This window comes from Cornus florida, unplaced genomic scaffold (genome assembly GCF_030987335.1).
Source record: "Cornus florida cultivar Cherokee Brave unplaced genomic scaffold, ASM3098733v1 CherokeeBrave_3.0.0_Hap2_Chr02, whole genome shotgun sequence".
Lineage (NCBI taxonomy): Eukaryota > Viridiplantae > Streptophyta > Magnoliopsida > Cornales > Cornaceae > Cornus > Cornus florida.
Genome location: NW_026775572.1, coordinates 34,531,918 through 34,545,406, shown reverse-complemented (window position 1 = coordinate 34,545,406; position 13,489 = coordinate 34,531,918). Strand labels below are relative to the sequence as shown.

Genomic DNA, 13,489 nt, shown 5'->3' with positions numbered 1-13,489 from the left:
TAGAAAATATTTGAAAAAAAAAAGTCACATTCCACTTCACATGACATATTAATTTGATATAAAACTAAAATATTTTTTTATATAGATTAAAAAAAAATTTCCTAGTTAAAATTCACACATCCACCTTGCTTTTATTGAAACTTGAAGCATCTATTAACTCAATTTTTATTTCTATTTTCTTAAAAATAATCATGAAGCTTTATTATTATGCTGGCGTATAAAATTTTAAATTGCCGGAAAAATGGTTATCTGAAAATGCAGGATAATTCAAGGCAAATTTGGTGTGTTTTGGTCTTCACACTTTATCTAATAGACTAATACCATCCATTCATAGAACAAGGTGATACCTACCTTATCACATAATATTATCCACTAATTATATTTATTATATAAATAAAAATAAATTTATTATAGTGAGAATGAACACTATGTCACAGCATTTAATAAATTAGTAATACAAAATGTTGCATTAAAATTTAGTGTAATTTACAATTAAACTTTAACATCATTTTCAATTACAATAATCTTATAACCACCTATTATTCTAGTCAAACTCCTCCTTAAATTGACATTCTAATTGTAGCACACGTTGTATGAAGTGAACTAGTTTAAGTCGACATCCCTAATTGTAGCACGCATGTTGTGTCAATCCTACTTTTATCTAATGCTATTCATTTATAGCCACATTATTCCGTGTGTGCTTGTGTTTTGGATAAAAAAAACTTATAAAACTTATTGCGCCTGTAACACCGTGCAACCATTTAACTGTTCATACATGGGGCGCATTCAACCGTTACGCGGTGCAACGGACGTAACAAAGATAAAAATACAAATAAAAACAAATTTATTGGAAGAATCAAGTCATCAACACTATATGCATGAGCAGTTGGTGATACAAAATGTTGCATTAAAGTTTAGGGTAAATTACAGTTTACACCCAAACTTTAATATCATTTCCAATTACAGTAATGACCTCTTACAAACTTACATCACGAAACAAAAACAAAATCAAAACGATCAAACACACACTTGAACTCACACAGCGAGTTGAATATCTCCCAAATCGAGCTGAGCAGTGATCTCTTCCAGCTGTTTCTTCACACTCATGTCGATCAATTTCGATGCGGAACTTCCATACCTGATCGTGAACCCCGCCACAAGCGACGGATCGATCACCGTCTTGATCCTCACGTTCTTCGCTCCGGTCAGTCTCTGCACTCCCTTCGCGATCTGCGCCAAGTGCTGCGAGTCCAATTTCACCACCGACGTCACGATCGCCACCTCCGTATCGGTCAATTTGTTGTACACAACCCAGAAATCTTTCAGGATTTCCTTTATCAGATCGATCCGCTTCATGTCGACGAGGATGTTCAAGAAATTCACAACGTGAGGTTGGAGTTTGGAGGAGCCTGCGAACTCGTCGAGGAGTTCGCGCTTCTTCTCGATGGAGATGGTTGGATTGATGAAGTATTCTTTGACGGCGGGCTCCGAGAAGAGCTTCTCGACCTTCTCCAGGTCGGCGGCGGTAGATTCTAGGGTTTGGTTGGACTTGGCGACGTCGGCGAGGGCTTGGGCGTAGCTTCCGGCGGCGCTGTCGGCCATCCTGGCTCCGCCGCGGCGTTTTCCGGTGATTTTGACGGTGAGTTTCGGGAGTTTGAGGAAGGAGGAGCTGCCGGAGAAGGAGAGTTTCAGAGGATTCTGAGGGTGGAGTTTGGCGGTGACTCGTGAGCTGTATTGGAATGTGATCGGAGTTTGTTGCAGAGCCGCCATTGCTTCCGGCGAGTGTAGAGAGAGAGAGAGAAAGAGAGTTATTGCTGGACACTGAGGATTGGAGTTAAAGAAGTGGGGATGAGAATGAACGGTGAGGATTTTGAAGAGTTAAAGGATCGACGGTGGTGGAAGGATTTTATCCTGGGAATTTGAAGAACGATGGCCTCTTATTTTGCAGAAGATAACGAGTGGACACGTGTGTGCCTAACATTGTAAGTGCAGATTAGGTCACAGGATGACCAAATAATCCTTGTTGAAACCAGAATTTTTAGTTAAAAGTGAAGGGGTAATGCTGGAATGTCATTTACATGTCAAGAACTGTTTGTTGACTCTCATTTGAAGTTGTGTATCATATAATTCCAGAAGATGAGAGGTTAAGAAAAAGAGAAGACACGAAAAACTAATTTCTTAAAATTGTAGCCTTTGGTAGGCTGAAATTTCGAACTTGAAACATTCTACTGATATTACCCTTAATTTTGTTTTTTAAGAAGATAAAAGCGTTTCAAAGTGAGAGTTTATGCTTCCGTAGAGATCAGAAAAGATTCTCTTGAATGAGAACACTAGTTTAAAAGAATAATGTGATTTTATCCATTTTGAAATTATGTAACTTGAAATTCGAAACTAAAAACTTTAAACTAATATGGTGGTTATATTACCCTCTATTTTTTTTTAAAGTGAGAAGCGTTTTAAAATGAAAAGCGAAAGTTCACGTCCTCTTAGGACCTCTCTTCGGCAAGAGCTTATATTTGTATGACCTATAAAGAACAAGGAAGTATCTTATCCCGTCAAATATCTTTAATATTGATTCCATGTGAAATGACAATGAGTGGCATGGAGAATTGAATATATACTTAATCTTAAATATTTTTATTTATAGGTAATGTCACCATTTTCGAATTATTGATAAAGAGTGTTTTTTGTGTTGTGGTCCTTTTTCTTGTTTTAATATTTAGAAAGATGAGTGGAAAAGTGAGTGCCCCTCATTCGTTTTCTTAGAAAAATGGAGAAGGGAAAATAAATCTCACTTGGGTTCCAAAAATGGAGCCATCTCTTCATCAGATAAAAAAGGCAATTCAATTGAAATACAAGAAAACCTGAGTTAGTTCTCAATCCTTCAAATAAAGGAGATTATACTAAACTTGGATCAACATATTTTACACTGCTCTCACACCATGGTGACAAAAATTCTGAAGCCTAGGTTAAAGGTTCTTCTTGTCTTTAACTTGTCTTATAAAGAGTCATCTTGGGCAATCCATCTCTCTGTAGTAGAGGGTTTGATATCCTTGTCACACCATCCGTTGATGGGATGAAATACTCTGCAGTGTTAAGGATGTAGTTAAAGGTATGAAGACAAAAAGGATGTAGCTATGCATAATACCCATACAACCTTTAAATAAAAATAGCACTCGAGTCCGCACGAGCGCCAGAGCGGCAAAATCTAAGTCACACAAAATGGGAACAGGAGTGAGAGCATGTGCGGAGTGTGAAAGCACCCCAAAGTGAGATTCACTTGAAAGCTAGCCCATTCATGGATGAGGTGGGACAATTATGCCGTAGCGACTGTTCAAAGCATTCTTACTTCTTTCAGAGCACATATGGAACTTGGTACTGTACTATCAGTTATAGAACAGTATCTGAGCTTGCAAACAGCTAAATTTAACTGAGCATGGTTTTTCATTAATTCAACTGGGCACACAATCTAGCAGTAACAAAATGACATCCAACTATAGAGTGGTTGGCACAATTTCAATACATCCATTGAACTAGGCACAATTGTATACCTTCAAAATATATATATATTTTTTTGATAAGTAATTGTATACCTTCAAAATATGCCATCTAAAAATTAGAATGACTGGTTATTCAATGATAAAAGTAATAGTTTTAGCAAATGAAGGTATGCACATAACAGATGGTTTGGAGAAAATGAAAGGGAAGGGAATGGAGGAACCTTCTACCGTGTGCAGCAGGAAAGAAAGGGAAGGATGATGTTTTTAACCCTCTTTTGTTACTTCTAAAAGCAAAAGTTGGGTTCAGAGCACATAAGAGGAGGACCAGTTGCCCAACCAAAATATAAAAGTTCACACATTCAGAACGCAATTTTTTGGTATTCTGTATAGATATTATCTTTGCAAACATTAATATAATAGAAAACACTAGAGAAATATTTTCATTTCAGATTAACGTTGTATGAGTCTAGTGCAGGAACTCTTGAATACAATCCAAGGGAACCAAAAAATAAATAAAAAATTCTACAATGCATCTGACCAAGACTCCTTTTTTTTGGCAAGTAAAAAATACACACCCACGATGCCCTGTAGGGGACGTGTACCCTCGAGATACCATTGAGATAAAAGCTCCATAATTTCTGATAAATATTCTGCAAAAAAAAAATAAAAAAATTCAAAGATAAAGAAACATGAAAAACCCAAGCTTTTCATTGGATGTCAAAAACTCAAACTCCTTGAGTTCAAAAGTAAATTGAAGCTTGAAACTCCACTGAAATACAGCATAGCTACCGAATCAGTTCCTATATTGCCTGTCAGCACTGCTTGGATCATATTTCTCAAGGATAATGTGAATCTAACAATTTACCAAAGAAAAAACAGCATAGGTGCACAGGTAGTCTAACAACATACTCCCAAGATTGAAATATTCCATGAAGTTAAGAGCACACCACATATCTGCTATCAACACTACTAAAAGTCTTTTAACATGAATGCATTTTACTTCTGAGGCTCACAGGAGACAAATATACGCACAGGTAGTCTAACAACATACTCCCAGATGTCCAAAATATCTGAACACAAGTTCTGTACTGGGCTCCAAAAACTCCAAGGTAAAGAGATCCCAGTAGCTTGGATGTGGAGACGATCAAATACTGCCCAAAACCAGTTCCTTTGGTATGTGTAGTTGATCTGTGGGCACATATTTGATGTCAAAACTAGAGTGGGGATATGTTCATGAACGTGGGGGTGTGGTTATGTATTAAAGAGTTGAATTTATCTTGTCCTAAATCCAAGGACATGGAAGCACGGTTAATTTTTTAAATTTATTTTCTTCTTTTAATTTAGAGTAAAATGGTGTAGATAGTCTTCAGCATGGAATTTGAATCATTTTGAGGTAACCGTGTACAAAAAATATAAGAGTTTTTGTTATGACAAACGCAATGAACCCAATAACAAATCAAGAAACACGACAGAATAGTAATCACACCACACAAAGAACACAAAGATTTATCGTGGTCCGGCAAAGCCTACATCCAAGTTTCAACCCCCAAACCCTAGATCTTGATCTCTCTCTTTCTTATCGATTTTCAATGTCTCAATAATCCCACTCCAAACCCTAAGCACCCTTATATATAGGGCTACAAGAAAGTACTAAACAAGGTCCACTACCTGCAAGCAAAAAACCGGGTCAAAAGCTCATAATGCTCATTCGACGGGTCGTCGGTCGTAAACGGGTCACAACACAACCAGACACCAAATTCGGGCCACAATTTCACAGTTTTACTTGTAATTAACAATTATTTAAATTAATTACCAAAAAAATACTATATTTAAATTATTGTATATGCCAAATGCATGCCTGACCAGACATGTTGGACACACTGTGGCGGAGCCAAAATTTACTTCCGGGGGAGTGACATCCGATTCACTGATAGGATCGAAATGCACGGTCACACACATAGTACCTCACTAGCATACGTGAGAAAGGACACTAAATTTCATTGTTTTACATTAATATTAGATTTGAGTCATGGATTTAGATTTTAAATGATCATAAAACTGAAATAGACCTGGACTTTTTATATAAAGACAATAATCATTCTATAGATTAAGGAAAAATTATCATGGTCATGGTCACTATAAAATAATAGAAATAACCAATATTTTAATCTCAAATACCATTAAATAGCAAATTTTGTTTAAATTTGATCACTAATGTAATTTAATATTTTGAGTCGTACTCTATACTTTTGATAATACAATAGTGTAATGTAAATGTCATTTACCAGTCACTAAATTCTAAGAGATTTTGAAAATTTTGAGGGGCCAACTTTATAATTTTTGAGAAACTTATACATCAAAGTAAAATATAAAAAGAAAATTGAAAGGGGGCAGATGCCCTCACTGAGCCTATTGTGGCACCATCCCTGGTTGTGAGAGATTTGATGGCTTTAGAGGGGGGGCTAGGAGCAAGTATACACAAGGGGCTTTACCAAAATTTATTGGGGGCTTTAATGGGGGCGGACGCCCCCCACTCGTATGCCACACGTATCCGAAGTCATATCCATGTTGTGCTGTGCTCAATATACACACTTTACGCATCTAGAAGAATTCAAGTAATTTAGGTCATAGACAGCCAAAATTACTCATCTATTTGGCCTTCATGGTAATCCATGACTGTTTTGAATCACCAGATTGATTATATAGTTACTTGGTGTATATCAAATATGAAAGGGAACTGAAGAAGAGGTGAAGAAAAGCAAATGATTAAGGTATATCTTACATAATTACTCATATTGAAGTGACTTGAAACAGGGGATAGATAAGAGGGTGGCTTCTATCCCAAAGCTGATTACATGGCATTGAAGTTTAATCTAGTGGTCAAATTATCAAATAGTAGAGGATATTTTAACATGGAGCCCAAATAATGATCCAGGTTTGGCCTAATCACAAGGACATATGAAGTTTGTATGATATCATCATGGCTGCTGTTATTGGCGCTCCAACCATATCCTCAAGCACTCCACTTTCTTTCTCTTTTAAAATAAAACTACAAAAAAGTCCCCAAATTCAGAATTCTTACATTTTTAATGCCATTATTACCCTTCTCTAAGGTTAAGAGCCCTCTTGAAATTTAGTTCCTTATCTTCTCTCTCACGTTCCCTTAATCTCTCACTCACATTCTTTCTCTAAATCTACAAATCAATGAATCGAGTAAATCAATTGAATCATTGTCTTAATATTGAGGTCTTATGTAAATTATTTTAGTACTTGACACAAATTAATGAGAATCTTCTTATTGCTCCAGCAACCAATTTTACAAATTCTTAATTTACAGAGAGAAATTAGACTTACACGATACTCGACACAGAGAAAAAGTGATCCCAACTAAAGCACGATTTGAGAATAAATTATAGATGTTCTTTTTCTTTTCTTCCTCTTCTCCTCTTTTTCTTTCAGCTGCAGGAAATTGGGGATCCATAAGATTGGATGAAAATAAATGCTTTAGAGCACGTTATCACATTTTTTGGTAGGACTTTCTCACCCCAAATCTGATTCCATTTAAATTCTTAGAACTACCTAATCTAAAAAATTATTTTAGTGCACGTTGGGTGCTTTCCTGAATTAATCAAACTCTTCTTGGTAAATTTACTATTGAATTAATCAAAGTTTTGGTTTCCTTTAGTACTGTTGCATTTGTGCCACAGTGATTTTTTCTTTTTCTTTGATAAACTTGGTAAAACCCATCAGTATGCAGAGAATGTGAGTGAGAAATTAAGGCAACGTGAGAGGAGATAAGGAATTAAAATTCAATATGATTCCTAAACTTAATAAAAAAGGGTAATAATGGTATTAAAAATGTAAGATCTATGTATTTTGAGTTTGGGGACTTTTTTGTAATTTTATTTCATAAGAAAAGAAGAGTGGAGAGCCTAAGGATGTTGTTGGAGTGCCAATATCAGTAGCCTATCATCATCTTTGTATCAATAGTTATGCATCAAAACAACATTAATTAAATTGCACTAAAAATGAGTAATTTTTTTTTGAATGGATTGAAAACCGAAAGGCCAAATAATCTTGTTATTTCAAACAATAGGAAGTAGCAATCTAGGAACTCAAATCAAGAAGTGGTTCCTAAGACTTCCAGAAAGAAGTAAGTGTTAAGTTTATGCAAACTACAAATTACACTAACATCAATGGAACTAATGTACATAGAGCAATAACACAACAGCGAAATAAAAGCATATCCATGTCATTATTGACATTACAGAAATAGATCTTACTATTATCCACTGCTGCTGATGGGCAAGATCATGAGGAACCATCATAGAAGATTTCAAGACCATTCCCACCTATTCCGGCAATCAAACACTGGAATCCACATGACTCAAGCTCAGCAATTACTTTATCAATAACTGTACCTGATAATACTGATTCATGCAATTAAGGAAACATTTGAGAATGACTTTCAAGCATATGGATTCAAGAATTAAATTTAATATGCGTAAACATATGAGCTCAGACTTCTAAGCAAATTGAGAAAACAATTTCTCTATGTCCAAAGGAAACCAACTCACCAGAATTCTGTCAAAAAACTTCAAATTAGAACATATTAGGAATCTGCTACGAGCTCAAATCACCAAAATTCTGCAAGTCCTATTTCTGTACAACTATTAAATACAATGACCTATGATTCTAACTAATCCATCCATTCGCTCCAGCATATCATTAAAAATCTAAATACAAAATAGAATCAGTAGAAAAAAATTGTCAAGCTTCTTCGAAAAATAAATAAATAAATAAAAATAAAAAAAGTGTCAAGCCTACTCTGTATTTCACCACTATAGATTACTTACAGGAAAAAAGGCAAAAAAGCATAGACTCATATTTCTCAAAATTAAACAAAAGAGCTCCAATTTCTCATCAAGGCATGATTTTCAATTTCAACCCCCATAACTGGTTCAGTGCCAAAGTGGCAGCAATGTCAAGATTATGTGGATGCCAAGGCCTAGTAGAAGACCAAGGGGTTGTCTTGAATTGAGGCTTAGAATGGAAGACTTTTCATTCAACTACCCATATTTATTTTTTAGTAGTTTGTGTCTGGTAAGTTGTGTTGCTTTAAATTTTTATTGATCTTTGTGCTTTGTGTTTGAATTGGAAGCTGTATCCATATATAATGGATAGAAAAAGTTAAAGTAACATATGTATGAGAGATGGAGGATGAAGTTGTAGCTTAACTTTTGTTTGTCCTTCTCCTTCTCTTTGTTGTCTCTTCTTGTTCCATATTCTTCTTCCTCGCTCTTATCCACCCGCATCAATACATACCAGTGAGTGAATTCTAAGGTATGAGCATCACTATCTTTAGATATCTTCTAACGCTCAAATTATCTCCAAGTTTCCCAAGCCTGTGCCATACCCAAGATTTGTGCTGGTCTTTTTTTAGTATTGAAAGACAATTTTCCTCCTAAGTTTTTCCATTATTCACTTCATCAATAGCCATTCATCCCTTCTACTTTAAATTTCCTCATCCCTAATTTCATTACAGATTTCTCTGTACCTAGTAAAAAATTCGGCTTAAGACCATACAGCTGAGTCTTTCCTAGCTGTTTCCCTCTAGTTCTTACTTTACTCTCTAGTTTAGGCTATCTCGAGAATAACTTTACTAACTTCACATTGCCACCTCTCTCAAAAATCATAGTGCTTACCATATCCACAAGTTGCATTATCAACCGATTTTATCAAATACATCCAGCACGAGCTTAGGTCTTCCCCAGTTATAAAAGAGAGACTTCATTTCCATTCCACATTAGAATATATATACATATACAAATACATTCCTACCATTTTATCTATTTCTCTTGCCCAATTACTAACATTTTAAACTCTATTCACTGCAAAAATACTTGACGCAACATTTTTATCTCCTTTTTAATTATAGAGTGCCAAAATCAATTAGCAAAAGCGGATACATTAATAACCTTCACATATCCATTAGCCAATCAATTGAGGCAAAAAAGGCCTACTATAGTGAAAGCCAAGATGACACGCATACAGATGCAAAAGGGGCAAAAAGTAGTGAAGACATAAAATATTTTGCATTTAAACATTTCAAAATATGAAATTAGAATTAGAATCACAGAATATTCAAAATATGAAAGATGAAGGGTAAAAATAATTTTGAAACATAAGACCACAATTCATAAGCAGAATAATGCAATGGATACGTGTTGGTAATAGTGTCAAAACACAGCCTCCTCCACCAGCTCCTGTCAACTTGGAAGATAATTTATATTTCAACGTAGTTCGAAGCACAGTTTCTATTGAAGCATGGCTGACCCCCATACATTGGAGCAACCCTTGATTCATTTCCATGAGTTCTTCTAGTTTCTCTTCCTTCTCAGTTACGGCAAGATCATCAGGTGCAGGTGCCTGGATAATGGTAGCCAGTTCACTGCTAATAGAATCAACAGCAGTAAAAACAGCAGCCATAGCATTTGGATGCCTGATTGTCCTCTCTGAAACACCAGCAACTAGTGCCTTAGTGTTCCTCCCAACTTTTGTGTTTGTTATGAGCATTTTAAGTGGCATATTGGACTTGATGCGTGTTAAATCACCTGACCTAAACTCGATCATGTTGCCTGTTGAATAAACTTCATTAATTACATATATATATATATATATATATATATATACATACATACATACATACAAAGGTCTAAATCCATCTTGCATTAGTAAGCTAAGAAAATAACAAGATTTATGATGAATTACAAGAAAATCAAGAAGTTGCATCTATAATAAAATAATTCGTGCATTATAGTATCTTAGCCAAAAGAAAAATACATCGTTAAGTTAAAGAGAAACCATTTTCTTAGCCAAAAGAAGTGTATTTGCCAATAACTTTTCCATGCACAAATTACACTAATGGTGATGTGACTGGTATGTCGCTTGTATGTCAAAAATGTCAATGCTGGTTATCATAAAAACGACATACCAGTCACATCACAATTAGTTTTTCAATCATTATGAAATTCTCAAATTACTCCAACTAATTCTAGTAATACAACATATGCTTCTACTATTTACTAAAATAAAAATGCATCAAAACCCAGTAAAATCATTCTTGAAACTTTTTTTTTTTTGTTTTTTTTGAAAATTTCCAAAATCAAAATAAAAATTTCCTTGCTAGGTTTCATCACTCCTTCACAATATTTTCTCATTTAAATTTCCAATTCCAAAAAATAACCAGCATTGATGGCTCCCAATTCCAGTCATTTTCTTTTTGGACAACAAAGAGGAAGGTGGAGAATGTAAAAGAAGCTGCATCTAGCAGTTCCTATGAAAGACCACATACCATATGTGCTTACTGTGTTGTCTATGCCTGATGGCTTCCCATGTATTATTTTTTCACCTTCAAAAGCCCATTTGTTCACCAGGTCCAGCTCATTCTCCCCTAACATAAACCAACCTTGACGGCTAAAATCTAAAACTACAAAATCTGACAAAGCAAGCAGGGCAGCAGAGAGTGACACACAGAATGCAGCAGATGAACCCAAGCCAGATCCCAATGGAAGCTCAGAAGTGACAACCACTTTAGCAGGTTTACACCTGACACATAAAGGGAACCAAATCAGAAATTTAAATAGTTACAAGGAAAAGGTTGCCACTTATCAGTGGAAACCAGTATAGGATGCAAACCCTTGAATAGAGGTGTATAGCCATAGAAAAGCTGAAACTCCAGCAGCAAGTCCAATTTTTGCCTCTGGAATATTCTGTTCTTCAACTAGAGCTGCAATTGACTTAATGGTCCACGGTGAGCATGATGCGGGAGATGAAGGGGCGTCACAGCCAGTACCCGAATCAGGAAGTGTTTCTTTAATTCTTCCAACTGGCCATGAAAATTCCAAGCCCATATCCTTGAGCTGGAGTTTCAGGGTGTCATCGTTATCTATGAAAAAAAAGATGTTAAAAAAAATTTAAAAAGAAAAATAAGAATGCCATCGGCACAGAACCCAACATAAAATTAATAAGCATCATGACAAAAAATGTACAGATTATGGTGAAAATTAACTACTTTTTAATGTAGTCACCTTCCATTAATTTTACTGTTAGAACCAGGAGAATATAAGTGGTGAAAACTGCATGGAATAAGATAACAACACGATATAGATTTCCGTATCACTATATCTACAATTCAAATCCAAGTGATCATCTCTTGATCATGAACTATCATGTGATGGAGTAAGAGTACTTTCAAATAATTTGTTTGTCTATATATATATAATTTTGTGATTATAGTAACTGACATGAATCCTAAGACTTGTTTATTTGAAACTCTGATTTCAACAGCTTCCTTCCCATTAATAGTGACTCCCTCTGATACAAAATATATATATATATATATATATATATATATTAAAAACACACACACACACAAACAAAAAAAAAATCCTTTTAATTTATAATTGACATTTACAGCAAATTTCAATTTGCAACAATAGGATATAATCCAACACTCATATGTTTCACAATATTCATAAACTTGATATCATAGATTAGGTTAGAAAGCTTCTTGTTCTCAACCTGAAGATATGGCTCAATTTGTAAAACCAGAAACCCATGCTTTTTGAGTATATATGACAGAACATAAGAAATTTCACCAAAGAGAACCACAAGTGTTTTTTATTCCGGTTCAGTACGCTTCTCAAGAAAGGATTCAAAACCTCACCTTGCTTTAAATTTTCTATGGCTTCCATTTCTTTAGATGGAAAACGGTTCCCTGAAAAAAGGTTTTATGAAAATTTTCCATAAGAAAAGTCTGAATTGCAATTTGTCTTCAACTAGCGCTGGTATAAAATATCTCTTAACAGTTAACACACAACTATTAGTTTTTTTTTTTTTTTTCTCTCTCTCTCTCTCTCTCTAAAATTACTGCAATACCGTCTGGAAAGTAGAAACACATAAAGCTATAGTGAAAAATCCTTAATCCAATGAATATAACTCGTCTCCCAATTTTTACATTCAAAATCACTACAAAGAAATTCTTTTTCCAAATCCATCATCCAAAATTCTCAACTCATTAACACACCCAACAGTGTTATACCGCAATGATACAGAACTGATAATTACCAAAGAGCAGAGACATCATCAAAATAAATTTACATTCCAAACCAAATCAAACATCAGATGAACGTCAACAAACTGAATAAATTAAAATTTAAAACAAAATCAACCAGAACTCATAAATTACCAAGGAGCATACACATGATTAAATAAATATACATTCCAAACCAAATCAAACATTAAATAAATGTCAACAAAATAAATAAATTTACATTTTCAAACCAAATCAAAGAATGGTAAAATAGTGATCACATCAATCGTTATTGCCACCAATTCCTAGAAAGGGTATTTTCAGATCATACATGCGAGCAATTCAATGCAATAAAAACAGTAAGAAAATAATTGGAGATAATTTGAATGGGCGTTACCAGAATCAGCGGGAAAGTGAAGAGAGACGTAAGTGTAGAGATCGATCGAGGCAGCGACGGCCGTAGATCCGTGAACGACGGCGTGTTCGCCGGCGAGTATGATCTTTCCGGGAGCTCTTGCTCTCACCTCCATTCTCTCTCTCTCTATAAAATATATCACAATTCTCTGCTTTGCCAATCTCGCGCTCTCTCTGTGGGTTGGTTTCTCTCTCTAGAAAACTTTTGAGGGATTCGTAGTCAAAAGTACAAAGTCCAGCCAGTAATGGCACCCCTCAGACAGATTGTAATCTCGCGCCCTCTCTTTGGTTGCTTTCAGCGATGTCACGCTCCCACAGATTGCAAGCGCGTGAGAACCAGCGACTCGGGACACTCTACCAAATAAGCCAATTTTATTTTTTCTTTAAAAAAAACTCCAGTTACAAAAATTCATTAAAATTAGATAGAGAATAGTTTTTTTTATTAAAAACAGGAGAAAAATGACAAAATCTAGCACATAGT

The 13,489-nt window shown here is 35.1% G+C and overlaps 2 protein-coding genes across 5 annotated transcripts; both read right to left on the bottom strand.

The window, feature by feature from the left end:
• Positions 1 to 827: 827 nt before the first annotated feature.
• LOC132294641 (ATP synthase delta chain, chloroplastic) lies at positions 828 to 1,871 on the bottom strand. The gene has a single exon (XM_059792561.1). The coding sequence runs from the start codon at positions 1,768 to 1,770 to the stop codon at positions 1,036 to 1,038; it is 735 nt and encodes a 244-aa protein (XP_059648544.1). The 5' UTR covers positions 1,771 to 1,871; the 3' UTR covers positions 828 to 1,035.
• Positions 1,872 to 2,785: 914 nt separating this feature from the next.
• LOC132294640 (mevalonate kinase) lies at positions 2,786 to 13,353 on the bottom strand. 4 transcript variants are annotated; one of them, XR_009478133.1, is made up of 8 exons: positions 12,992 to 13,350; positions 12,229 to 12,279; positions 11,199 to 11,448; positions 10,855 to 11,108; positions 9,725 to 10,138; positions 7,784 to 7,930; positions 4,076 to 4,150; positions 2,786 to 3,086 (listed from the first exon to the last, which is right to left on the bottom strand). XR_009478133.1 is itself a non-coding variant. In XM_059792559.1 (7 exons), exons 1-6 carry the CDS (start codon positions 13,122 to 13,124, stop codon positions 7,812 to 7,814), a joined length of 1,221 nt encoding a protein of 406 aa, XP_059648542.1. In that variant the 5' UTR covers positions 13,125 to 13,353; the 3' UTR covers positions 2,786 to 3,086; positions 7,784 to 7,811. The 4 variants fall into 4 exon arrangements, 3 of the variants coding, with proteins under 3 accessions (XP_059648542.1, XP_059648541.1, XP_059648543.1); XM_059792559.1 differs by lacking the exon at positions 4,076 to 4,150 and having other exon boundaries at positions 12,992 to 13,353; XM_059792558.1 differs by lacking the exon at positions 2,786 to 3,086 and having other exon boundaries at positions 3,915 to 4,150.
• Positions 13,354 to 13,489: the final 136 nt, after the last annotated feature.